The sequence below is a fragment of the Nerophis lumbriciformis genome, linkage group LG19, assembly GCF_033978685.3.
Source record: "Nerophis lumbriciformis linkage group LG19, RoL_Nlum_v2.1, whole genome shotgun sequence".
In the NCBI taxonomy this organism is placed as follows: domain Eukaryota; kingdom Metazoa; phylum Chordata; class Actinopteri; order Syngnathiformes; family Syngnathidae; genus Nerophis; species Nerophis lumbriciformis.
In genome coordinates, this window is record NC_084566.2 from 20,394,125 (window position 1) to 20,421,822 (window position 27,698).

Here is a 27,698-nt window from a genome sequence, read left to right on the forward strand (position 1 = left end):
ACAAAATCTTTCTGTGTAAATAACTCATTTCAAAACATATATATCTGCGGCTTGTAGTCCGGTGTGGCTAAAATATGAAAACTTGTTTCCTAAAATGTAGTGGGTGCTTTTTATATACCGGAAAATACGGTACTGGTACTTAATTTTGTTATTTTGCAAAAAAGTAAATAATTATTGAGCAATTTGTTTCCCGTTTATTTACATTACTTCAAACTAGGGTTGTACGGTATACCAGTACCAGTATAGTACCGCGATATTAATGAATCATATTCGGTACTATACCGCCTTTAAAAAGTACCGGTCCCCGGCCCCCCTTTTTTTAACGGGCATGTCAGCGCGTCGTCACGTCATGACATTGCTGGTTTACGAGCAGAGGAGCATGTTCGGCAACGCACAACCACAGAGTACTTACAAGCAGACAATGTGTGTAGACAGAACAGGGATAATGGACGCATTGTGACTTAAAAACTGAAAATAAAAGTGAAGCTATAACACTGAAACGCCCTCAGGAAGAGGTGCTTTAAGACATGGCTAGCTCTCTCGCAGCTAAAGTCCAGCCGCAGTCGGCAGTGCTTTAGCTACTTCTAAATCACTAATCCTCGCCTCCATGGCGACAAATAAAGTGAGTTTCTTACAAGTATCATCCCTGCAGGACGAGGGAATAGCTAAACATGTTTCACTACACACCGTAGCTCACCAGTGTCACAATGTAAAACGCCATGGGTGGATCTACACCTGACATCCACTGTAATGATACCAAGTACAGGAGCGTATCTAGTCGATACTACTATGATTACATTTATATTTTTTAGCATCACAAAATCTTTTTTTGGTTTTTTTAAATTTATATTATGTTTATAAACTCAGGAAATACGTCCCTGGACACATGAGGACTTTGAATATGACCAATGTATGATCCTGTAATGACTTGGTATTATTCAAGACTAATGTAAAGTATCCAAACAACAGAAGAATAAGTGATTATTACATTTTAACAGAAATGTAGATAAAACATGTTAAAAGAGAAAGTAAGCAGATATTAACAAGTAGATTAATAATTCATTTTCTACCACCTGTCCCTAATAATTTTGACAAAACACAGGTTTAATGTACCGTAAGATTTGTTGTTAAAATAAAGCCAATAATGCAATTTTTTGTGGTCCCCTTTGTTTAGAAAATGATCAAAAAGTACCGAAAAGTATCAAAATACATTTTGGTACCAAAATATTGGTATCGGGACAACACTACTTCAAACCATGCATTTAATAAATTCAGGTCAGAGTCAAATGGAATAAAATAATGTTTCACACGAACGACAAATAAAAAATAAAAATAAAAAGTTAACCACAAGAATAGAGGTTAAGTTATTTATTTTTCTGGTAGTTGGCACCCAAATTCTAGTCCACCAAATGTTTTGTGTTTATGCCCCTTTATACTCTTTTAAAAGGCAAATTATTACCCTCCCTTACAAATAATTATATAAGGGCAGGTACTGTATGTGAATACAGCTTCAAATGGCCTCGACTGCAATCCAAAGAAACATCACAATGCCTTTTCTCTGCATGTCAACACAGACTGGAGACGCTCAATGAAGGTTTAGATGAGTAAATGTGGAATATCAAGACGATGTCAGAGATGATTCACAAAGAATGTCACAGAGTCTCAAATCTTGCCCTTTTGTCGTTGGCATCATCCGCCTTTTGCAGATAATACACAAGTTTTTTTTTTATTTGATTCCCCTCAATATCTTTGACACTCTGCTAAGATAGATGCGGCTGTAAATAAACATGCATTGTTTGCTCAGGCAAATATATGCATGAACTTCAAATGACAGATAAATGAAAATAAATAGGGAAAGGCTTCACGTAACATTTTTATATTGGTGGGATCTAAATGGAGCGTTGAAGAAGAGCCAAGGGGAATTAAGGCTGAAAGTGCAAAGCAAGGAGGAAATCGACTTAATGCCGTCACATTTCCGCCCCTATTCATGCCTAAGAAAAAAAAGTGAGGGGAAGAGATTAGGTTATATATCTGCTGTCAAGTGGAGAACTTCACCTAAACACAATGATGATCAAACAGACATGCTTTAACAGACATGCTTCATAATCCCATCCGCCATTGTCCCGCTTACTGCCTCGACTACAGGTTGAGTAGGAAATCTTAGACAGGGCCAGATTATATGTGTGATGAAATGTCGGCGAAATATGGAGAGCACATTTTCTTCCTTTTTATTATTATTTTTTTTTTACCTCTACCCACGTGACGAGCATAATCTCTATTAGTAACACACATCGGCATACATTTAAAATTCCAACACATTTATCGGTTACGTATTGGAAATTGTCACCATCTGATGGCACAGTTTTATGGCCAATTAGCAGCGTGAAAGGAGAGCTTTTCAGGCGAATGGGGGTGGGGGGAATGCGTAGGTTTGCTTGTGAGCCGTACCCAAAAGGCAAAAATGTGTGGAAAGTTTGGTAACAAGATTGCATCTGGGGAGTGAAAAAGAGTAGCTGTTAAATTATTTTCACATTAAGATCAATAGCGAGGGGTAATCCCTCCAAATATAGCCGAAACTGGGGAAATAATTATTCAAATAGCTGCTTGTGCAAATCGCATTAATGTAACGCGCGACATGGTTTTTTGATTCCCCGCCGCCAAACAAAGCAAACATTAAGGCGCCTTGTCTTATTTTTGTAATCTGCCGGCTTACCCTGACAAGTCAATAATCAATACAAATAGTTGTGAAGTGGCCCGAAATAGGCGGACGATTTCAACTCTTCTTTTCTGAACAGGCGCGCATTTTGCAGCTGCAGTGCGGTGTCGAGCAAAATGACATCGGCTTTGATGGCTTGTATAGCTTTTTGAGATGAGCCTCTTTATGCCGCTTGCCGCACCATTATGGCTTTGTTGGAAAGCTTGTTTACCTGCTGATAACATACACTGGTGGATTCGGGAGCAGCGATCCAAAAATCTGCTGCCAAAGTCACTCAAGTCTCATTGTGCTGCAGGAAGGGGAAGAATGAAATGTTTACGCGGAGGGGAATGCAAATGCTAAATGTGTAATCAAACTATGGGACCAATAAGGGATCAGAATAACTTTGCCAGGTTTTATTTTTAGACCGGTTGCAATGCTAGATTTGTGCAACCCTTTTCCACTCTGAGGCTGAAAACACTCTTCTGATCTTACAAAAAACTCAAAAACTGTAAGGTTCTTTGTCATTTCAGCCATTGTGAAACAAGGTAGTGTTTCTCTCTGTGACACGACACTTCAATGCCTAAATTCCATTTGAGTCTACATACAGCGTCGACAACCAGCGTCTACTGCAGTAGACGTTTGTTTGTGGTCTATTACTTTCATGTATGGCTACAGCTATCGATTATTTGAGTAATCGAGTAATCTATCGATTCATTTGTTTGTTTAATTGAGTAACCGAAAATTATAGCCTCAATGCTTCTTGTAGAGAAAATAGTTGAAATAAACAAATATTTTTCCTGAGGACCTTTCTTCTTTCTTCTTTGAAATGCTCATAACAGTGGCATTGGACATTTACACAAGTGCATCACTATATATTAAACATGTTAAAAAAAGCCTAAAATCTGGTAATAGATAATAAATAAAGATCCAAACTAAACAAAAACAATCTCTGATAAAGTAAGATAAATTGAGTGTCAATGTATTTAACGTATAATTATTTGAATAGGTATTAATTTAAAGAGTGATGTTTGATTTTTGGACAAACAACTTGTTATCATTAACATACAAAACTATAGATACTCACAACCTCACATGCCCACATGTGTTTGAATTAAACATTTGTAATGCAAGTCAAATGGTGTTAGCTGGCAAAATAAACTTTTACCTTGTTAATGCTTGTTTGCTGCTCTTACATATGCATGAGGTTTTCTGGTAATTAATGCTGCATCATTAATGTAGTGCTATTGTGAAATGCTAGCTCCGTTTGACAGCGCAAACATCTCACTACTTTTTCATTTTTAAATGATTGCAAAACCTTTGCAGCTTCTCTCGTCTTCTTTGGAACCTTTGCTCCCTTTCGCTCTCTCAGCACTCTGCTGCCTTATCTACATCACCGTACCGCAGGTGCGTCGCTCTTAATTGTGCCTTATTGGAGTTGTCTGGATTTCCATCCATCCATTTCCTACCGCTTGTCCCTTTCAGGGTTGATACATATAAATGAACTAAACGAATCATCAAAGCAACAAAATACATATCAAAGATTTTTTTAATGTCAATTTGTTTAATTGATGAATCATTGCAGCCCTACTATCGTCAGTTACAAATTTCATAAAAAATAGCCCTCTTATACATGTCCATAAATGTTTGCTGCAGAGGACGCGAGTTCTTAGGAGGATATCTGATATCTCCTTGCCATATTAAAAGCCACTCAAAATGCTGTCATCTTAAGTCAGCGATGACGAAACCAAAAAGATCTCGATATGGTGATACTGCAATTAGGGTGTATTACCGAATTTTTAGGACTATAAGGTGTACTTAAAATCCTTTCATTTTCGACAGTGCACCTTATAACCCGGTGTGCCTAATGTACGGAATTATTTTGGTTGTGCTTACCGACCTCAAAGCTATTTTATTTGGTACATGGTGAAATGATAAGTGTGACCAGTACATGGCAGTCACACATACGAGATATGTGTAGACTGCAATATGACTCAAGTAAAACACAACACAATTGTATATGTTCCATTGAAAATATAGAACATTACACACGGCGCTCAAAAATCTATCAAAATGTTTTAGTATGACTTTGGTAAGCTATGAAGATTGTACTGTGCTTCAACATACGAGTATTATTATGGTGTGTGCATAAGGGAAGACATATTATCTGGTGATTTGTTTTAAAATATCATGGAAAAGCAACTTTTCTTACCTTCTGGTACCTGTTGATCTGTATTTGGGATCTGCATAAGTCCTGAAAATTTGCACGTGTCCGCCTTTGTAGTCCGTGACAACACCGTAGTTGATAAGCTTCTTCTTTTTCTCTATCTTCTTGTTATGGGACATTCATCCTCCGCTGTTGCCATTTCTAATGTAAAGTAGTGTAAAGTTCTGACTTATATCTGTCAGTAAACTCGCCAAGAAAGCGCTAAGCGCTGTAGTGAATTTACATTATTCACCCAAGGAACTTTAGTTATTAGAGAGTTCCGGTCGAACGGTTTTTCACAGGACACATTTCCAGCGTTGTTGTTGCACTAGTGAGCCACGGATGAGAAGATGCTGCTTTGTTATTGATTTAAGTAAAGTCTGAATGTCATTAAAACAGTTAGCTCCATCTTTTGACACGTCTTCTACTCCCGTCTTAGCACGCTACACCGCTACAACAAAGACGACGGAGAAAAGACACTGCTGAAGGTGAGCCACATAAATAAGACCACCCACAAAACGGTGCATCCTGAAGCGACTGTCAGAAAGCGGCCTGAAGATGATCTGGAAAACATAATCTATGCAACATTTTGACCCATTACATGTTATGTAGAATACAAGGAAGTGTATTAACTTTTGAAAAAAAAATAATAATATGAGCCCTTTTTGATTGATTGATTGATTGAAACTTTTATTAGTAGGTTGCACAGTGAAGTACATATTCCGTACAATTGACCACTAAATGGTAACACCCGAATAAGTTTTTCAACTTGTTTAAGTCGGGGTCCACTTAAATTGATTCATGATACAGATATATACTATTGTCATAATACAGTCATCACACAAGATAATCATCAGAGTATATACATTGAATTATTTACATTATCTACAATCCGGGGTGTGGGATATGGAGGGGGGTAGGGGTTTAGGTCTGGTTGGTAACAACACTTCAGTCATCAACAATTGCATCATCAGGGAAATGGACATTGGAACAATGTAGGACTGACTTGGTAGGATATGTACAGCAAGTAGTGGACACAGAGAGAGAGATCAGAAAGTATAAGAAAAAGTGTCTACATTTGATTATTTACAATCCGAAGAGGTATGATGAGGAAGGGAGGGTGTTAGTTTAGGGTTGAAGTTGCCCTGGAGGTGTTCTTTTAGTGTGGTTTTGAAGGAGGATAGAGATGCCCTTTCTTTTACATCCCCTTTAATGCGCCCTATAATCCTGTGCGCCTTTTGTATGAAAATAGACCTGACTAGACCCGCTCATCGGCAGTGCGCCCTATGGTCCGGAAAATACAGTACTTAAAAAACACAAGGTATGTCTGTTTGTTTTATATAAGTGAAACCGAAACAAACAACTTATAGTGCAAAGTTGTAATCTAGCCTTTTCCCAGCCACATTACAGTGGTCACAGTGAGTCCACACTTCATTTAAACGATTCCGATGCATCAATTTGATTTCAAGAGGCGATGAGCGTCCTCAAGCATGTAAAACAGTGACTATGACTTACTAAGGGGGAACTATGAAAGAAGGTTTCCTAAAAACAATTTGTGGGAAGAGTTCATGGATAAACTTATTGCAAGGTTAAATATTGGGATAGTTTGCCATATCTTTATTTTGTCACACTCAGTGTTGGCAATAACGCCGTTAGAGTACTAGGGCCGTTTTTTTCTAGTAAAGAGTAATCTAATTAATTACTGTTCCCATCGTTGCAACGCTGTTGCCGTTACTGAGAATGGGAAGTGGCGCGTTACTACAGTTTAGTTAAATGAAGCGCAAAATGTCAGCTTTCGGCCACACATCAGAGAGCAAGTGTGATGATGACCAAATTACCAGCAGTAACGGAGAAATTCTCTGAAAAAGGGACACGATACACTAGTATCATCTTCCCTCATCGCTGTCCCTCGGCTGTCAGCGCTCACGTTCACACACCCCCTTCCCTCAGTAAACCAGTGTTGACGAAAATGTATATTTAATTTAATCTTGTAGGTGGGTTGGACAAATTCGGAATATATCTAAAGTTCTTTATTAGTGTCAAATGTGAGAGACGACTGGTGGTAGTTAGTGACGAAGTAAAACAGGAAGTTAAAATTCTTAAAACAAAAATGTATGATTGTCCCAAGCCGTAATATGTGAACACCTGAGGGAAAGTGAAGAGGACACATTTTATTTTTGACACTGTATGATGCCATCAGCAGGCGAGTTATCGTGACATCTACATAACTGTAGGTTAGCTATGTGTATTTGCTACTTCTACCGCACTCATAAACAAATTATGATGAAGTGATGCATCGTAACTCCGTTTCACAACGCACATACATACCTGCTTTGCCATAGGCGTAGCATAAAATTAGTTTTTAAATTTCTTTGTGTAAATATGTGGAGAATACAGAAACTTTTGAGGCATGTTGCAGTTGACCTGATGATAAACTAGTTTGAGAAGAATATTTTTGTATTATTCATAAGATTACTGTACAGTTTTGTCGATATTGACTATTCTGTGTGAAGTCCTACCTAAGGTTGATTCAATTTAAGAATTATGCCACCAAGTTAAGATAATAGTTGTGATTGTTGATTTAATGTGGATGAATAGGCAAACATTTGAAAGAGATGTGGTGTTTATCATTCAAAATCCTTATGTAAGTCAACAACGCATATGCTTGGCTTTTTTTAAGCATTTGAAATCGTAAAAAAAATAGCTAACAATTGAGTCAACCTATCGAGGGTCATCTGTTGCGCTTATTATACCCTCTCTAAAAACATACAACAATACTTCATTTACACGTCGTGACCTGAAAATGAACCAAATATGAGTGATATTGTTACATTACAGGGGAACACAAGTAATATGAGCAGCTACTTGATAAACCACCACCCGGAAAATATATTTGATGCCAAAGAGGCCAAGCATCAATTTGTGAGGTATTTACATTATTAAATGTTTGTCTGATAACTTTTCTGAGAATCAATATTTTCCAAAGTGATATAAGATGTCCACTACAAAGGACACTGTTTCTCTGAAGTAAAAGTTGAAAGACACTAACGTGAACAGTATTGTGTTACATTTGTTACACTGGATGTTTATATTGTCAGACTTTTTTAGTGATAGCAATAAGCTAATGTTAGCATACGCTGCTGTTGTTGACACACAATAATCATCAAACCAAACCTTATTTATATAGCACTTTTCATGCACAGGCAATGGGCAAACACACAGTGCTCTACAAAAAAAATGTAAAAAGAGAAGAAAACACACTCATATACACATACACACAGCAACTATTGACAATACCAAAACAAAACATGACATTTGCCGCTGGCTGCTTTGGCTTTGTCTCTAACTTGCTAAAAGTAAATTCTATATTATAATTCATGCATCTCTCACCTGTTAGACAAATGTGGCCATGGACTGCGAGGCTGGTCGACTTTCACATCCCCGAAATGGCGCTTGTTGCAGCAAATTTTTATTTTACCCTTCGTGAGGATTGTGATTGAATCTCCATCCAAACGGAATTATGTGAGCGTCCTGTCAGTCAGCACCCCAGCGAGAGTGGAAATTGTACAGTAAGTGTTTGTTTCATTATGGTTTAATATGATTAGTTTGCATGTTTAGCACCTAGCAATGCTGCGGATGCTAGTGTCACAACAAAGCTGCATCCGAGTAGCAGTCGGCTTTCTAAAACTTATTGCTCATACTCTGTTCGGACTCAAAAATATAATCGTTTTTTCCAAAGTAATCGTTGTTGGCTCTCACAAAGTCAGAATTGTTGTTGATGGGGAAGAGATCTGTGGTTACTCCTGCTACTGGCTTCCTTATTATCTCTCAAAATGGCTCGGGAATGTCCGTGAGATTGATATTATTTTGATCAGATCTATTTATTTGCAAACTTTGTAAGTCTTTTGTCATAAATCAGATATATATTATAATAGTTTCACTAATAGGGCAACTTGTTTTTCCACTCTACTAGTACATTAAGAAAGGATCCCAATATTTATACACAAATGCAATTTTTTGTCAGAATGTCATCCAGACACGTTTTTAAAAGTTTTACTTGAATGCATGTAATTTATTTGTCCAACATTTGGTTACAGTTTTATCTAAAGTTTTTTCAGTCTGTATTTTGGTATACCATTACAAACAATACCACTATAGCACTTTTGTGTATTTTCACCTAAGTTTACATTTTTGGTACCGTATTGGGCTTTGTACTTTCAATATTTAATGTTGTTACTTTAAGGAACATTTTTAGTACTTTTTTTTTTCTATGCATATCATATGGCACACTGTAATCTATTGAATTCAGATCAATGTCAAATGTTCTAAAAAACTGTATATAGTGTTTTTATTCTTCAATCAGTTTATATAAATATCTTTGATATTAAAGATGTTGTCAAACGTAATAGCGTGTAAAATAACAACATGAAATATAACGTCTCAGTTACTTACTAATAACTCAATTACTTTTTGGGAGAATTAATTTGTTACTATAACTAATTACTTTTGATGACCAAACACTGCTCACACTCCAATTATTGATGTAAAAGGACATACAGAAATGGATGTAAACATGGTGAATTTGAGATTTTCTCCAATTAGCATAGGATCAGAACTAAATATAAAGGCTCAACATACAGTTACTTCCATCTTAAAAATTAGTGCTGCTGAGGCTTCCAGAATGTCTTGACATAACCAAGTCTCTTGCTTGTTCTTGATCGCGATTGACTGAAGCTGTTAAAGTCTTTTGGGCAGCATAGAAATATGTTTTTGACAAAAATGTTCAGAGCAATAGACAAGTCCAATGAACTTGATAAAGATTTTAGTAAAATGGTTTAGTTTTCTCAACTTTATAAGCTTATTACTTCGAACAGTTGTTAGTGAGTACAGGTTGTGTCACCACTTTGCCTTATTTTGTAATGGGCCTCTGAAAAAGCTCAGTTTTGCCCATTACCCTCCATCTTAAAACAGTTGGCACACCTCTACAAATTTAAAGACCCATTATTAACTACAGATGTATGCTTTGTTTTCCAATGGAGACATAGAGAATGTGATGCTACTCCATCTGGCAACAACTTGTATATAAAACGCAATCAAAAACAGATCAAAAACCGCCTTTCTCATTGTGATACCTTACTTTAAAATACCGGATTTGATGATTAGGACAAACTAATGGGTCAAAGGAATAGCCCCTTTTGGTTGGCACAATAAACAGAATTGGCTAGACCTTGGTTAGCCATGCTTCCCCATGCAGGCAGGTCTCCAGGGGGCCAGCAGGACCCCACAGACGGGCGACTATAGGGGCCAGGTGACCCTGTCTCTGAGGTTAGCAGGAAACACTAAAGAGGGATGGGCCGGGAGCTGAGGAGCCACTGAGTGCGAGTGTGTGAGGATGGTGATGGCAGCTGTCAGTGGTTTGGAAGGAGAAGCAGACAGATTGTGCGTTCTGTTGGTGCCGCCAGTTTGCCACCTGGCACGCTTCTCCTTGTTAGAACTTCTTGCTGTTTCTCTCCTCATCACAGAAAATGTTGCTCCTCTTATCCTCCCGCCGTCATCAGGGGAAGTTGGATTTGTCAAAAATGTTTACTGACGATTGCTCAATTCGCCATTCTTAACAAGTATTGTGTTAGCTTTTTACTTTTCCCAAACATGTCAGATATTATTCTTCTCCATATGTTTATTGGAGAGAATTGCTGTGGCTTAATATGAAATACTCACAAAAAGCCCCTAATATCCACTGAAAAGCATTCATCTTGAAATTTTGAGGGTGTTTTTAGCGAGCACGATAAGAGCTTCTTTTACACATTTCATGATCTATTCTAGTGTTTTATGCAGTTACCATAGTTAATTATTTGAAGATGTAAGACATCCTTCTTCTCCTGCTGTTTTTCATTAAAAAAAATGTAGACACTAAATTGTCAAAAATCCATCATATTATAATTTTCGTTAGGAAAAAATTAAATGTACTTTTTGTTTGAGTTCTCCCAAATATTAAGTAATCATTTCCAATATATAAACCGTTGGCTCGTGAGTTAGTCAAAAAGTTGTGCTGTTCGGTTTCCGTGTTGTGGGTTTTAGCTTGTGTTTTCTACTTTTCTTTACATGTTATTCAGTGCAAGCTTGCTTGTTAACCAAACAAGTCAACGTTTTTCCATTGTTCACGTATTAGTTCTGTAAACAAGTAAGCCATTCTCCCTCTGCTTTGTGTTAGCTACTTAATTAGCCAAACAAGTAAGTTATTCTTTTTAAGATAGCTAGTTAGCTGTTCAACAAATAAAGTAATGTTTTTCTGTTGATCAATCATTTGCTTGCATACTTGTACGGGTGTACAAGTATGCTCTACTCCAGGGGTGTCAAACGTACGGCCGGCCCGGCCCGCGAACAGGTTTTAACCGGCCTGCGGGATGAGTTTGCTAAGTATAAAAATGAGCCGAAATTTTTGAATGAAAGAAACTGCTGTTGTAAATGTGTACACTAGATGTCGCAATAGCAATTCTTTCTATCTTTGTAGATTATGCTACATATGTCAAAAAAACACATAATGTTAGTGCACCAGTCGAGGAAATTGAGAAAATTACATAAATAACATTCTGTAATTTGATTTTGATATTATTTTTTTATCTTGATAGATTGAAAATTAACACCGATGAGTTGACTGATGAACATTATCACATAATTTATTCAGAAAGTATAAATAACGACAAATAAAGATAGAATATTATTAACCGCAACATGTAAGTGTAAAAAAAACATTATGATTTGTACATTTTTAGAATGTGCTTGTTCTATTTTTAAACAAAGAAAACCATCTGAAGTTGTCTTTATTTTTAAGTTATTGTGCCTTGATTTTACCAGTCCGGCTCACTTGGGAGTAGATTTTTCCCCCTGTGGCCCCCGATCTATAATGAGTTTGACACCCCCGCTCTACTCCATTATTTGTCAGATGGATAGATTATTCTGATAACTAACTATAGTTGAACATAAATTAACAGAAAAAAGACAGAATTCAAATAGCCAAAGCTGAACAATTGTATTTATTAACAGATAAATCGAAAAACAACTTATCATTTTAAGTTGCCAAAAGTGAAAATGAATTCCTCAGTCCACACTAAAATGTAACCACAGTGAATTGGTTTTGTAGTTTGTTCTTTTATGTATGATAAATGCATGGTATTCTGATACTACTACCATTTACAAAGTAAAGGATTTGATTTACTTATGAAATTAAAAATCTATAACTTTCAAATCCCATCAAAGCGGTAAACACCACCCCATGTTTCAGTTTAGTGGTTAAGTAAAGGAAAAAAAAACAGGAACAGCTTAAAAGTACATTTAAAAATCAAATTTGGCAGTCATTCCTTGTTCCAACAGGATTTAAAAAAAAAAAAGTCTTTCATTGGCTATAAATATATGCAAAGCAAGTGGCGTGGTGATCTGGGTGCCAGAGGTGGCGCTTTACTCGGGATATTCTGGCTTGGGCCTGTAAGGGACATAAATTAACATGAATTAACACATGCATGCAATAAGAAAATAATTAATTCGAGTTATCAGTCACCTCTTCCATTCCAGGAATCTGATTGACAAGATAAAGTAATGTGCAAACTGCTTTTTCAAAGCTAACAGCCTGGAGCGCCCCTCCTATTAGTTAGTCATTCCCTCAGTATCACACCCAGAATCTGTCATTTCACAATTTTCTCCTAGAATGCATATGTGCCGCTCTCACCACTCCACTACAGCAACTGCCATCTAACAAGTTGACACAGAGGATGACACCATTCACATCCAGTATTCAGCTCCCTATACTGCAAAGCTTCTGAGGCAGACGGGTCAAGAATATGGTACATTCTGTTCTCCAACCATTGAATTTGCTCTTCCACAATAATTTGTATTTTACAAAATAAATTGTGTGTAGCTCTTAAACAGGTATGCTATCCTTCTCCATCGTTCATATGTTAGCTAGCATGTGAGTTATATCTCTGTAATGCCAAATAGCAGAACGTATAGTCGCTATATCGTTTATTTTATCTGTATTTTTAATCTATTAGCTGTCTTTCCTAATATGCCATGTGATAACCAGGTGGTTAAGCAAGCATATAAGTTATGTTTTTGTCATTTTTAATAAAGCAAGCAATAGTCTTACCGTCTTTGATATGTTACCTAGTTAGCTAAGTAGCCATATACAAGTTAACCATCTACGTTTTTCATCTGTTAACCGACTAACTAGTCCAGGGGTCAGCAACCCGTGGCCCCTGAGCAGCATGCAGCGCTTTAGTGCACCCTAGTGGCTCCCTGGAGCATTTTTAAAAAAGGATTGAAAATGGAAAAAGATGGGGGAAAAATATGTTTTTGCTTTCATATGTTTTTTTGTTTGAGGACAAACATGACACAAACCTTCCCAAGTGTTAGAAAGCCCACTGTTTAATATGTTTGTGTGTATACTTCACTGATGAGACTAATTGGTGAACATTGTTTTGTCCTACTCATTTCAGCGGTTCTTGAACTCACCATAGTGTGGACTGTGACGCAACAGTTTGTTTACATGCAAAATCTTCCACTCCTTTTTTGTCTCATTTTGTCCACCAAATATTTTATACTCTGCGTGAATGCACAAATGTGCGCTTTGTTGATGTTATTGACTTGTTGGAGTGCTAATCAGGCATATTTGGTCAGTGCATGACTGCATCATTATGTATCATTTGTAGGCATATTTGAGCTCATTTAATATCCTTTACTTTCCAATATGGCTCTTTCAACATTGTGGGTTGTTGACCCCTCAACTCGTCAAACAATGGACTTTGTGACATATTAGCCCTTAGCCGTCTAGTGACCAAGCAAGTAAATTACAGTTGGTATCTTGTGAGCCCAAATACTGTATAAAGGTTTTCTTTTGTGAGCAAGCCAAGCAGCATAAAATAGTTTGCGAAACTATTTCAACAATCTTTTATCCTTCTGTTAAATTCAAGTTTATTTCCATGTCACTTCGTTAGATTTGAGAGCTTTTGCCTTTACCATTCTAATGTACTTTTATATCGTAGAGAAATGCTATTCTCTGAAGGGGACACTTTTGAATCATCTTGATGTAAGTACCACAAATTTTCATAAGAAATTTGACCAACTGAGGTTATAGATGATATTGTTGGAATTTGGGTTGGAAGTTCACTGCAGAGTTTAGCGTGCACAAAAGTTGTTCTGTTAGTTGCAAGCACGGTGTCAGTTGGTGCCTGCCCCATGTGGTCCTCACCGTTCAAGCCTGACTACAAACTGACTGCAGCCCGGCACATGGCCTCATTTGTTCACATCCCCCCCCACCCCCTCTCTGTGAAAAGAGTTATGCTGTCTGTTTTTGAATGGACAGCGTTTTGCTTTGTGTGCTCGACCAAAACAGAGGGCAAAGTTAGTCAGCAAGTTGCATTAGCATCTGCGTTGGGATTCTTCTTGGAGCCTCTTTTTTTGTCACAAAGTTTCACACAATGTTGTACTCTGTGTTCGAGCCCAATGGCGCACCAAAGGTAGGAACACGCTTTCACTACAAAGCTAAAAAGTATAGAAAGGGAGTAAGGGGTGCAATGGGATATTTCTCATTTGTGTTTCCAAACAAGTAAAATGATCACACGGGGTTAGAAAGTGTGCAACAAAATGCCAGTGCGGTGTCGCTGAAATATTCATATGCTTTTTATCTGATCTATTTCCTAACCACAAGGTATTTGCCTGCGAATCCCTGCCACTTTTCATATTACCTGGAGGCAAATGCTATATAGATTTATACAAGTTTATTTACAACAAGAGCCAAGCCATTCCTCTGGAAACTAGGCTGCAGATCAAAGGATTGTTTTGATCTCTACTTAGCATATTTGTTTAACCTAGCCAGTGATTCTGAAAAGTGCACAAGCTTTTTGGTGATATGCAGAGCACCCTTTATCCGTCTTTTTCTTCTGTTCACGCTGGATTTAAGTACTTTCTGTATTTAGGAGACAACTGGATTTGCCAGCTTTTGAAATGTAGTTGCCCACTGCTAGCAGTCTTGGCACTTGCAAATAGATAACTAGGTATGTTCCACTGCTAATCCCGAACGGCCTTGTAATAGTATTTGTGGACTGTACAGCGCTCAATTAGGGCATAATGTGCTATTTTTATTTTCCTTTACGTCGGATTAAATGTGAAAACATGTTTGTTTTTTCTTTCCATCTTCTGTCGAGCGCGTTTTTTTTAAATTGTTTTCACTCGAAAAACAAATGTTGAAATGCTCTTCTAAAAAGATGCCAGGGCAATCAGAACAATTTCTGGAATGCTTAAGAGAATGCATATGCACACAATGCCCTAATTCCTCTCTTACTTTCGGTTTGGGAAAGATGAGCCCAGGTTTAGCGAGAGCCAAAAAAAGGGGGCAGATGGCTCACAAGAGGGATAAACCTGGGAAGTCATGCTGTAAATGTGTTCTACAGAAAACAATGAAAGGAGCGGACAAAGCGATTGTGACAAAGTCCTTTGGAAAACGGGAAAGCAGCTCTCTAAGGTCCAGGACCATGGAGAAGCCGGATGAGCCGTCCGAGGAGAGCAAGGAGGAGAAGCCATCCAAGAGCACCTGCGAGGACCCACAAGTCGGCAAGAAAGCAGCAGATAAAAGTAACGTATCTCCTTAAGCTTATTCATACTGTCCAGTCCCCAAGCTTATTTTGTCTTGAGGCAATTTTAATTATTACTGCAGCGACTTGTTTTTTTTTGCCGTTTGACTCTTTGGCCTGCCACATCCGGTGAACAAACAGACCACATTGTTGGGCAGGAGAATTCCTTTTGGAGGCAAAGTGTGTCTCAGATGATACCGCGTTGCCAGGAAAAGACAAAGCAAAAAATAGCAAACACAAAAACAATCACAGGTGCATGGGAAAAAGAGGCAAGCGAGTGAATGGTCACCGCGGTCCCCGGGAGGTCTTTCAGTGTTAGCCAGTGCGGTGGGTGGACTTCTGACAAGGACGTTGGTACCCAGCCAGGTGTAGTGTGTAACTGAGAATGCTCCTGTTTATTCTTTTCACATGCTAATGCGGCTCCTCTGCGACTCTGAAAAATGGCAAAACTTTTTCTTGGAGTTAACATTTTTGTTGTTGTTGTTGCAATACCTGGTCTTCTATCACAGTGGTGGTCTGATTCAAAGGCTCCTGGCTCGCCTTTATAGGAGTTTTTGGGAGGGTGCCAAGGGATGGGGATTAATAAACTCCACTGTCCATCATGAAACACATACACTTTTTTCAGTGCAGATAGGTTCATGTTACTGTATTAATGGTCCGTGGTATTTCGCTATCAAAATCATCACAAGAATACCGTTACATGTGACGGTATAAAATTATAACTTGGTCAGTGTAATTTTTTGCTGGCACTTTTGAATTGGTAAATTAAACGACATCTCCCAAAATTCCCTGCGTAGCGCTAGTGAGCGAGGTCTGTGTGGGAGGTCGTAAAGGAGAGAGAAGAGATTGTTTTTTAGACATTTCCCGAAGTTTTCATTAAAGTCTATCCATAACTTTTTGAGTTATGTTGCTAACAGACGTACAAACTAACCCTGGCGAAAACACAACCTCTTTGGTCTGCGTATAGTGCGAGGCAAAGTCACCACCTTCGTCTGGAGTGTTTCCAAGACGACACACAAAGCCGGTCAAAAGTTGTGATGTTTTAACCTACAATTTTTTCAGTAACGTTGAATCAACTCGTGGTTTAAATCGATTTGTGTCCATGTTTTAAGTAGGAAATGGGCCAGGCGGCGGCACGGACAAAAGAAAAGTTTAGTGAAACTACATTACAGGGAACACAAGTAATATGAGCAGCTACTTGATAAACCACCACCCGGAAAATATATTTGATGCCAAAGAGGCCAAGCATCAATTTGTGAGGTATTTACCATATTAAATGTTTGTCTGATAACTTTTCTGAGAATCAGTATTTTCCAAAGTGATATAAGATGTCCACTACAAAGGACACTGTTTCTCTGAAGTAAAAGTTGAAAAACACTATTGTGAACAGTATTGTGTTACATTTGTTACACTGGATGTTTATATGGTCAGTTTAAAGACACACAACTGAAAGTATATATATATATATATACATTCATACACAAAGTATATGTGTATTAGGGCTGCAACAACTAATCGATTAAATCGATTAAAATCGATTATAAAAATAGTTCCCGATTCATTTAGTCATCGATTTGTTGGATCTATGCTATGCGCATGCGCTGAGGCTACGTTTTTTTTTATTTTTTTATTTTTTTTATTTTTAACCTTTATTTATAAACTGCAACATTTACAAACAGCTGAGAAACAATAATCAAAATAATAGGGGTGTAACGGTACATGTATTTGTATCGAACCGTTTCGGTACGGGGGTTTCGTTTCGGTGCGGAAGTGTACCGAACGAGTTTCCACACGGACATATTAAAGGGGAACATTATCACCAGACCTATGTAAGCGTCAATATATACCTTGATGTTGCAGAAAAAAGACCATATATTTTTTTAACCGATTTCCGAACTCTAAATGGGTGAATTTTGGCGAATTAAACGCCTTTCTAATATTCGCTCTCGGAGCGATGACGTGGCGTCACATCGGGAAGTAATCCGCCATTTTCTCAAACACCGAGTCAAATCAGCTCTGTTATTTTCCGTTTTTTTTACTGTTTTCCGTACCTTGGAGACATCATGCCTCGTCGGTGTGTTGTCGGAGGGTGTAACAACACGAACAGGGACGGATTCAAGTTGCACCAGTGGCCCAAAGATGCGAAAGTGGCAAGAAATTGGACGTTTGTTCCGCACACTTTACCGACGAAAGCTATGCTACGACAAAGATGGCAAGAATGTGTGGATATCCTGCGACACTCAAAGCAGATGCATTTCCAACGATAAAGTCAAAGAAATCTGCCGCCAGACCCCCATTGAATCTGCCGGAGTGTGTGAGCAATTCAGGGACAAAGGACCTCGGTAGCACGGCAAGCAATGGCGGCAGTTTGTTCCCGCAGACGAGCGAGCTAAACCCCCTGGATGTCTTGGCTCACACCGTCCCTTATACCACCGAAGATGATCAAGAGAAGAATATCAACCCTAGCCTCCCTGGCCTGCTGACATCAACTCCAAAACTGGACAGATCAGCTTTCAGGAAAAGAGCGCGGATGAGGGTATGTCTACAGAATATATTAATTGATGAAAATTGGGCTGTCTGCACTCTCAAAGTGCATGTTGTTGCCAAATGTATTTCATATGCTGTAAACCTAGTTTATAGTTGTTAGTTTCCTTTAATGCCAAACAAACACATACCAATCGTTGGTTAGAAGGCGATCGCCGAATTCGTCCTCGCTTTCTCCCGTGTCGCTGGCTGTCGTGTCGTTTTCGTCGGTTTCGCTTGCATACGGTTCAAACCGATATGGCTCAATAGCTTCAGTTTCTTCTTCAATTTCGTTTTCGCTACCTGCCTCCACTCTACAACCATCCGTTTCAATACATTCGTAATCTGTTGAATCGCTTAAGCCGCTGAAATCCGAGTATGAATCCGAGCTAATGTCGCTATAGCTTGCTGTTCTTTCCGCCATGTTTGTTTGTGTTGGCTTCACTATGTGACGTCACAGGAAAATGGACGGGTGTATATAACGATGGTTAAAATCAGGCACTTTGAAGCTTTTTGTAGGGATATTGCGTGATGGGTAAAATTAAAAAAAAAACTTCGAAAAATATAATAAGCCACTGGGAACTGATATTTAATGGTTTTAACAATTCAGAAATTGTGATAATGTTCCCCTTTAAGTAGCGTACTGCACATTGTGTAAGCAATACTCAAAATGCCGGACATTTGAGGCATTTATGAAACACCGCCCGACAGCCCCGCAAAAGAGGACATGTCCGGTGAAAAGAGGACGTATGGTCAGTCTATCCTAGCCCGTTAGCTGCTAGCATGCTAGCAAAAGAGGACTAGCAGCGATCGGTTTCACGTCCGGTGAAACCGATCGCTGCTAGTCCTCTTTTGCTAGCATGCTAGCAGCTAACGGGCTAGGCCCTGACCATACGTCCTCTTTTCACCAGACATGTCCTCTTTTGCGGGGCTGTCGGGCGGTGTTTCATAAATGCCTCAAATGTCCGGCATTTTGAGTTAGGGTTGCGTGTATTTTCAATGTACGTTCAGGGTTAAGAAGTTTAAAAACACAACAAATTGTGCGTGCAGCAGCATTGGTGAGGGAGGGGGAGAGACAGAGAGAGCGAGAGAGTTGTGATAAACGCGCATGTGTCGTCAGGCTCTGCTTTTTATCGATAGATTTATCAGATTAAATATTTTATTATCTATAGCAGGGATGTCAAAAGTGTGCATTTTTGTAACATTTTCCTTGTTTTATTTGGCAAGTTGAAAGAACATGGCGCCAGTATGCTGGGTTTTTTTCAATAAAATACTGGAAAGAATAGAAATGTAGTTTGTCTCTTTTATCCGATTATTAATCGAAGTAATAATCGACAGATTAATCGATTATCAAATTAATCGTTAGTTGCAGCCCTAATGTGTATATACTTTGTAGTCCATCCATCCATCCATTTTTCTCCCGCTTTTCCCTTTCGGGGTCGCGGGGGGTGCTGGAGCCGATATCAGCTACAATCGAGCGGTAGGCGGGGTACACCCTGGACAAGTAGCCTATGTGTGTCAAGACTTGGACTGTGGAGTTTTTGTTTTCCCAAGATGCAAAAGGATTTGGATCGGACATGGCTTGAAGGTAAATACATATTTAATAATATAACTATAAAGAAAGGATCAAACAAAAAGCGCGCACAGGGGCGGAGGTACAAAACTTGACTAATGAAAACAAAAGACTTGCACGGGGGCAAAAAACTATGAACAATAAAAAACACTAACTGTGGCAATAATAAACAAACTTACTTGGCATGGACATGAAGTGCGCAGACATGGACAGAGTGTGACAGGGGGCATAAATGCGAGGATAGCAGGGTGAGAAAGGCTATGACTCCAGGACGAACAACAGAAAATCAAAAGCTTAAATAACACAGACATGATTAACAACAGGTGCGTAACTCAAAACAGGTGCGTGACATGACAGGTGAAACTAATGGGTAACTATGGTGACAAGACAAGGGAGTGAAAAGACAGAAACTAAACAAAACATGACTTAAAACAAAACATGATTACACAAACATGACAGAGCCCCTCCCTTAAGGACAGATACCAGATGTCCATAAAAATTAACAAGAGTCATGGGAGGGCGGGAGGGGGACATGGCGGTGGGTCGCCAGACCACATGTCCCCGTATCCACCGGGGCAGAGTTAGGTGGCGGCGGCGAGTGGAACGCCGCTGCAGCAGGCGAGGTGGGCGCCCAGGGAATGGCCACATTCGTGGCCGACTGGGAGGTGGGCGCACTTGGCGTGGCGGGCGACCAGGTAGCGGCCATATCCATAGCCGACGAGGAGGCAGGCGCGTCGTCAACTTGGCAGGCGTGGCAGCTCGGCGTGGCAAGTCAGGCGGCGAAGCTCGGCGTGATGCGTCCAGCGGCGAAGCTCGGTGTGACGCGTCCAGCGGCGAAGCCCGGCGTGGGTCTTGGTCTTGGTGTGGGTCTTGGCATGGCGGGTCTTGGTCTTGGTGTGGGTCTTGGTCTTGGTCTTGGTCTTGGCATGGCGGGTCTTGGTCTTGGCATGGCGAGTCTTGGTCTTGGCATGGCGAGTCTTGGTCTTGGCATGGCGAGTCTTGGTCTTGGCATGGCGAGTCTTGGTCTTGGCATGGCGAGTCTTGGTCTTGGCATGGCGAGTCTTGGTCTTGGCATGGCGAGTCTTGGTCTTGGCATGGCGAGTCTTGGTCTTGGCATGGCGGGTCTTGGTCTTGGCATGGCGGGTCTTGGTCTTGGCATGGCGGGTCTTGGTCTTGGCATGGCGGGTCTTGGTCTTGGCATGGCGGGTCTTGGTCTTGGCATGGCGGGTCTTGGTCTTGGCATGGCGGGTCTTGGTCTTGGCATGGCGGGTCTTGGTCTTGGTCTTGGCATGGCGGGTCTTGGTCTTGGTCTTGGCATGGCGGGTCTTGGTCTTGGTCTTGGCATGGCGGGTCTTGGTCTTGGTCTTGGCATGGCGGGTCTTGGTCTTGGCATGGCGGGTCTTGGTCTTGGCATGGCGGGTCTTGGTCTTGGCATGGCGGGTCTTGGCGTCGTGGAGCTGCGACTGGCGGCACTTGGCGTCGTGGAGCTGCGACTGGCGGCACTTGGCGTCGTGGAGCTGCGACTGGCGGCACTTGGCGTCGTGGAGCTGCGACTGGCGGCACTTGGCGTCGTGGAGCTGCGACTGGCGGCACTTGGCGTCGTGGAGCTGGTACCGGAGCTTGGCGTCGTGGAGCTGGTACCGGAGCTTGGCGTCGTGGAGCTGGTAGCGGAGCTTGGCGAGGAACTTGGCATGGTGGAGCTGGTGCGGCAACAGGTGCTAGCCTTGGTGCAGGTGGAGGTGGCCTAGCTGGGGGTTGCGGCTTGGCAGGTCGAAAGACTGGTGAGGGCGGTCGTGCTGGAGGCTGTGGCTTGACAGGTCGGTAGACTGGTGGTGGCGGCCGTGAGGGAGGCTGTGGCTTGGCATTGTGATGCCGAGCCACCCCACCAACACAGCTCCCGACCCCAGCCCCCCCCTCAAGGGGCGGATACCAGACGCGCTCCCTGCGGTCTGGAACTCTCTGTAGGGGTGGGCGGGGGAGGGCAGAAACTTCCCCATTCAATTGTCCAAATTGTCTTTTTTGTACCTGTGTTTTTGTGGGTGAAAAAAAAAAATTTTGTGGCTTGGGCGTGACTTGAGTCCTGGGGGGCGGGGCATGAAATTTGGGTGGCTTGTCTTGACCGGATCTAATGTTCAAAATCATATTTTGGTAGTGTTGAATCATGGTCATGGGATTGGAGTCTTTTGCTGGAGGTGAGTGATCAAAAGAAAAAGAGTTGAAACAAAAATCCTGGTCTGTGACGTCATTTTGGAGCTGCGGAGCTGGCAGCAGCCTGCTTCTGCCCGGAGTGGGAGGAGCCTGCGGGAGCGCTGCGTGCGGTCTGCTCGCCTTCCCTGACGTCCTCGGTCTGGAGCGGCGCTTCCGGGATTGCGGTGACGCAGCCTCGTCCTCGGACCAAATGGAACTAATGGGAATAAGCTTCCCATTTGGCCCCCACGTCAGGTCTCGCTCCGCCATGGCTCCTAACGACTCCCAACTTCCTTCTTCGACCAAATTCTTTGCGGGAAAGCGATTAGCTGGAGTCATAATGTCAAGACTTGGACTGTGGAGTTTTTGTTTTCCCAAGATGCAAAAGGATTTGGATCGGACATGGCTTGAAGGTAAATACATATTTAATAATATAACTATAAAGAAAGGATCAAACAAAAAGCGCGCACAGGGGCGGAGGTACAAAACTTGACTAATGAAAACAAAAGACTTGCACGGGGGCAAAAAACTATGAACAATAAAAAACACTAACTGTGGCAATAATAAACAAACTTACTTGGCATGGACATGAAGTGCGCAGACATGGACAGAGTGTGACAGGGGGCATAAATGCGAGGATAGCAGGGTGAGAAAGGCTATGACTCCAGGACGAACAACAGAAAATCAAAAGCTTAAATAACACAGACATGATTAACAACAGGTGCGTAACTCAAAACAGGTGCGTGACATGACAGGTGAAACTAATGGGTAACTATGGTGACAAGACAAGGGAGTGAAAAGACAGAAACTAAACAAAACATGACTTAAAACAAAACATGATTACACAAACATGACAATGTGTATATATATATATATATATATATATATATATATATATATATATATATATATATACACAAAGTATATATATAAATATATATATGCTTAGTAGTATATGTATATATATTTTGTAATAATAATAATATATATATATATATATATACACACACACACTTTCAGATGGGTTTCTTTAAACTGACAATATAAACATCCAGTGTAACAAATGTAAAACAATATTGTTCACGTTAGTTTCTTTCAACTTTTACTTCAGAGAAACAGTGTCCTTTGTAGTGGACATCTTATATCACTTTGGAAAATACTGATTCTCAGAAAGTTATCAGACAATTAAACATTTAATAATGTAAATACCTAACAAATTGATGCTTGGCCTCCTTGGCATCATACATATATATATATATATATATATATATATATATATATACATATACATATGCTACGTGTGTATATATATATATATATATATATATTAGAGATGCGCGGTTTGCGGGCACAACCGCGGAGTCCGCGGATTATCCGCGGATCGGGCGGATGAAATTTAAAAAAATTAGATTTTATCCGCGGGTCGGGTCGGGTCGGGTGGTTAAAAAAAATTAGATTTTAAATAGATTCAGGCGGGTGGCAGTTAAACCAATTCGGAAATATATATACATAGTTAAATGTTGTTACCCACATACGAAAAACGAGCAGGCACCTGCAGCATATGCCACAACAGAAGAAAAAAAAGAAAAAGAGATGGACACTTTTACGGAGCGGAGAAGGGACGCCTCGCCGGGGTCCGGGACCGAGGCCCCTTCCCCCGAGAGGGCCCCACCGGGAGCCGTAGCTGAGGCGATCCGCGAGAAGGGCCCGACGCACGTCCAGGGTCACCACCGTGCCCACCGCACCGACACCCCGCCTCGTCCGCCTTCGCCGCGGCCGGCGTCACGCGCAGCAGGTAAGCAGCTCACCTGTCCGCCACCCCCGTGGCCGGGGGCTCGTAACAGGGGTCACTCCGCGCGCTCCGCCCGCGCAGCTTACCTGCCCGCCACCCCTGTTGCCGGGGGCGCGTAACAGGGGTCACTCCGCGCGCAGTGCGCTCACGAAAGGGGTGGGGCTCACCCTGGTTGATATAGACAGCAGCTAGGACGGTGGCCATGGAAGTCGGAACCCGCTAAGGAGTGTGTAACAACCCACCTGCCGAATCAACTAGCCCTGAAAATGGATGGCGCTGGAGCGTCGGGCCCATATACCCGGCCGTCGCCTGCAGCGAGACGCGCTTGGAGGTGCACTCAGCGCGGCTCCCATATGATTGCGCACTGGTGTGCGTCTGGGTCGTGACAGCGTGGCACACGAATGTCTGTGCTGCATTGGATCAGTCTCCTTTCTTTAACAGGCAAAAGCTTTATAACCTCACTAATGCCTTGCATCGTCTATATTAGATATATAACAACGGGCGGATGCGGGCGGATACGGTTCTGATCAAATGTTAGATCGAGTGGATTGCGGATGGTTGACGACTTTCTGATGCGGTTGCGGATGAAATAATTGCCTATCCGCGCATCTCTAATATATATGCATATATATATATATATATATATATATATATATATATATATATATATATATATATATATATATATGTATATGTATGTATGTATATATATATATATATACATGTATATATATATATATGTATATATATATATATATATATATGTGTATGTATATATATATATATATATATATATATATATATATGTATGTGTGGGAAAAAAATCACAAGACTATTTCATCTCTACAGGCCTGTTTCATGAGGGGGGGTTCCCTCAATCATATGATTGAATTGTGATTGTTCCATCTGGTTTTGAATTCTCCCTCGGGAGGGGTAGGGAGGGAGAATTCAAAACCAGATGGAACAATCACAAGGCTTCTTTCAGGAACCAAAACCTGCGGAATACCACAGAACTCAGCAAACACATTTGGGACCTCAAAGACAATAATGTTGAATATTCAATAACATGGCAAATTCTTGCATCCAGCACACCTTACAATAGTGGTAATAAAAGATGCAACCTATGCTTGAAAGAGAAACTGTTTATTATTTACCGTCCAGACCTGTCATCCCTCAACAAGCGCAGCGAAATTGTAACAGCATGCCGCCACAGACGGAAACACCTCCTAGGTAACACATGAGCCAATCACCACGCCCCTACGCCAGCCTGTACCCACCCACTCTGTGCCCTATACAAACCATGGTATGTGAATGCTCCCATTAAAATCTCCTGATGATTGAGGGAACCCCCCCTCATGAAACAGGCCTGTAGAGATGAAATAGTCTTGTGATTTTTTTCCCACACATACATATATTGCGCTCTACTACGGTATCGAGCACTATTTTTTGGATAACCTTATTAAGACATACATATATATATATATATATATATATATATATATATACTTTGTAGTAATAATGTTATTAGAACATTTGAGCAATATGTATGTGTTCAATAACAGTAAGTATGTTTATCTCAAACATTTTTGCCTCTTCATTTTACACACTATAACATTGTTTTTGTACAAACATCACAATAATATTGTACCGTGGGCTTAATACCGTGATAATATCTTAATTTCTACAATCTATATTGAGTTTTTCAATTTAGAGGGCAATTTTCATGGTTTTGCCAATTGTTAAACACACATCCTGGCTATCTGTTTGTTTTGTATTTGCGCTGCGTTCATTATCATTTATTTGTAATACCGTATACGATAATAATATGGAATTTTAATTAGCCCTCAATTACATTTAATACTGGAATCTAAAGCGGAAAATTGCATTGACACAATGATCTTAATATATCATGCTATAAAAAAACAATATCACCATACGTCAATTATTGATATTTTGGGACTAAACATATATGATGCAGCATGATATCTATGCAACTATATAAACAGTCGAAACAGATGTTTTGAACAAGCCGTTATGGTTCAAAACTGGTCGAGGATGAGTAATGGCACTGCTATCAAAAATATACAGAAAAAAATCATACTAATAATGTATGTTTTTTAATGAATGCTTGTTTTTCAGCATACATAACTGCTGAGAAAAAAAACTTGTGACATTTTAAATAGTTAATGAAAAGCTTTGTGTCTAATTCAGTGTGGCCTCCTACTAGGGGCCTTTCTTTACCTTATAGTGCAAACGTGCTTCAAACACTGCATCTACCATCTGCACTTCGAGGAACTCTTCATTATAGCCATTTAAAAAAGAAAAAAAGAAAAAGCTGTCTCGAAGGACACCATTCTGATTTCAGCTTCTAGCCTGCATTACTGCGTGTTCATTGTAATTATAAGGGAGGAGTGTTGCCAGGCTAGCGCGCGAGATGCCAGGTGCACACTACCATAATCTAGCATTTTGAAACAACTCAGAGCATTAGCAACAGTATCTGCATGCTACTCCGCCATTAGTTCACTCCAGCTTTCAGTCATTCACGCTTTTTTTTGTGCATAGGAGTAAAGTGGAATACTTTGTGGTGTTCCATTTTCCTAAGCCTTCTTAGGTTATGTGACTGAGCCATGCTGCTGTGTGAAATTTTATCCCAATACTGGCACTGTATCCTTGTGAGGGTGTCTTGTTAAATAGGTTTACTTAGCGCCTTTGCTGGCATTTTCCGAAGATAGCAAATGCATAAACACTGTCCATGATCGGATTAGCTGTTCAACAAAATGATGTAACTCTTTGTCTCTCTTGTGTGGCACGCAGGTTTCTCCACTTAAGTTCACTGGTCATCACATCAATATAATCCACACATTACAACTATAATAGCTGACAGCGCAAGTTAATCAGACGGATCCAGATCCTGTCTCCAAGTACACCAAATGGAAGACAATGCATGATTTAGGAGGCATTTAATTTTGAACTTTGCTTATGTTCCTCCGCAGCGTTGAGGCGCAAGATTCAAATTACATGTGATAAGTGTGAAGTGTTCCTTAAGCATCCATACAGAGGAGAGCAAAGTACACCATGCCAAGTACAGCTCCAGCAGCATTTCGCACCTGAGGACATTTTGCTTTACATACTCGCAAGGTGTGTCAAGATTCAACGCTAATTACGCAATTTATGACGGAAATCAGTTAAAGCATCGCCGTGGATCACGCTTATTTACATTTTAATTACGACTATTACCTTTTCTTTATTTTTTTGGGACGTGACCACAGGGAGCCCAATTCCTCCCATGCACTAGAGAGAAGCAAAAGAACTGTTTTCCACTGGCGGTTTAGATGCTTGTTTATCACTTTTAAATACCGTCATCTTTGCTGAAATCCCCTCTCAAAAGAACCTTTCACTTGCTGGAATAAATTCAAATTAAAATTTAAATCCCTCTTTGCATTTCTTCAGCCTTTTTTAAAATAGCTGCCTCCTTTTAGAAAGCTGTTTATGTAGTGATCTGTTCATAATCCAGTTTGTTTCTCAACAGCGAAAAAACACAGAAATCGTATTATCACTATCTTGGAGAGATGATGCGAGAAATCAGAGAGTATAAATGTCTGGATCTGCGGAAGTTTTTAAAGTTGCCAAGCTTAGGAAGAGGCACAAATAAATCCCAGTAAATAAGCCTGAATACTTTTATTTGACTTGATAAATGTGCACAAATACAAGGCAGTTTATACAAATACAGAGACATCACATCAGAAATAAATATGTATTCCTTTGGTAAATGTCGTATATATCTTGGATAATGCAGAAAGATGGCTCATAACAATTGCTGGGGCTTGTGACCATTGAGGGGAAAATCGGAAGATTAAAACCTCAGAAGCTGACAAGTCGTGCAAATCTCGCTAAACCTCTTTCTAATCTTACGAGGTGGTCACCTTCCAACAGCTTGAGAAAAACAATATCCAATCAGAAATGTAACATGCGGAAAAGAACAGAAATTTACATGCAGCGTCTTTTGATAACAGTCCATCTGAGATGGCACTGAAGAGGCCACAGGGGAATATTTAATTTGCCCGGGCTAGATTGGAATTATTGTTTGGAAACAAATTATA

At 40.3% G+C, this 27,698-nt stretch overlaps 1 protein-coding gene across 2 annotated transcripts in view; it reads left to right on the forward strand.

Annotated features, from left to right (window-relative positions):
- The window catches only part of st18 (ST18 C2H2C-type zinc finger transcription factor), a 116,921-nt gene that overhangs the window by 8,007 nt on the left and 81,216 nt on the right, over window positions 1-27,698 (forward strand). Inside the window, exons 3-4 of one of the 2 annotated variants that reach the window (XM_061979359.2) lie at window positions 5,341-5,389; window positions 15,344-15,524. The exons of the other annotated variant lie outside the window; for it this stretch is intronic. Coding sequence (XP_061835343.2) covers window positions 15,350-15,524 — 175 coding nt within the window. The 5' untranslated portion in view covers window positions 5,341-5,389; window positions 15,344-15,349. The remainder of the gene's footprint in view (window positions 1-5,340; window positions 5,390-15,343; window positions 15,525-27,698) is intronic. 2 annotated transcript variants of the gene reach the window in all.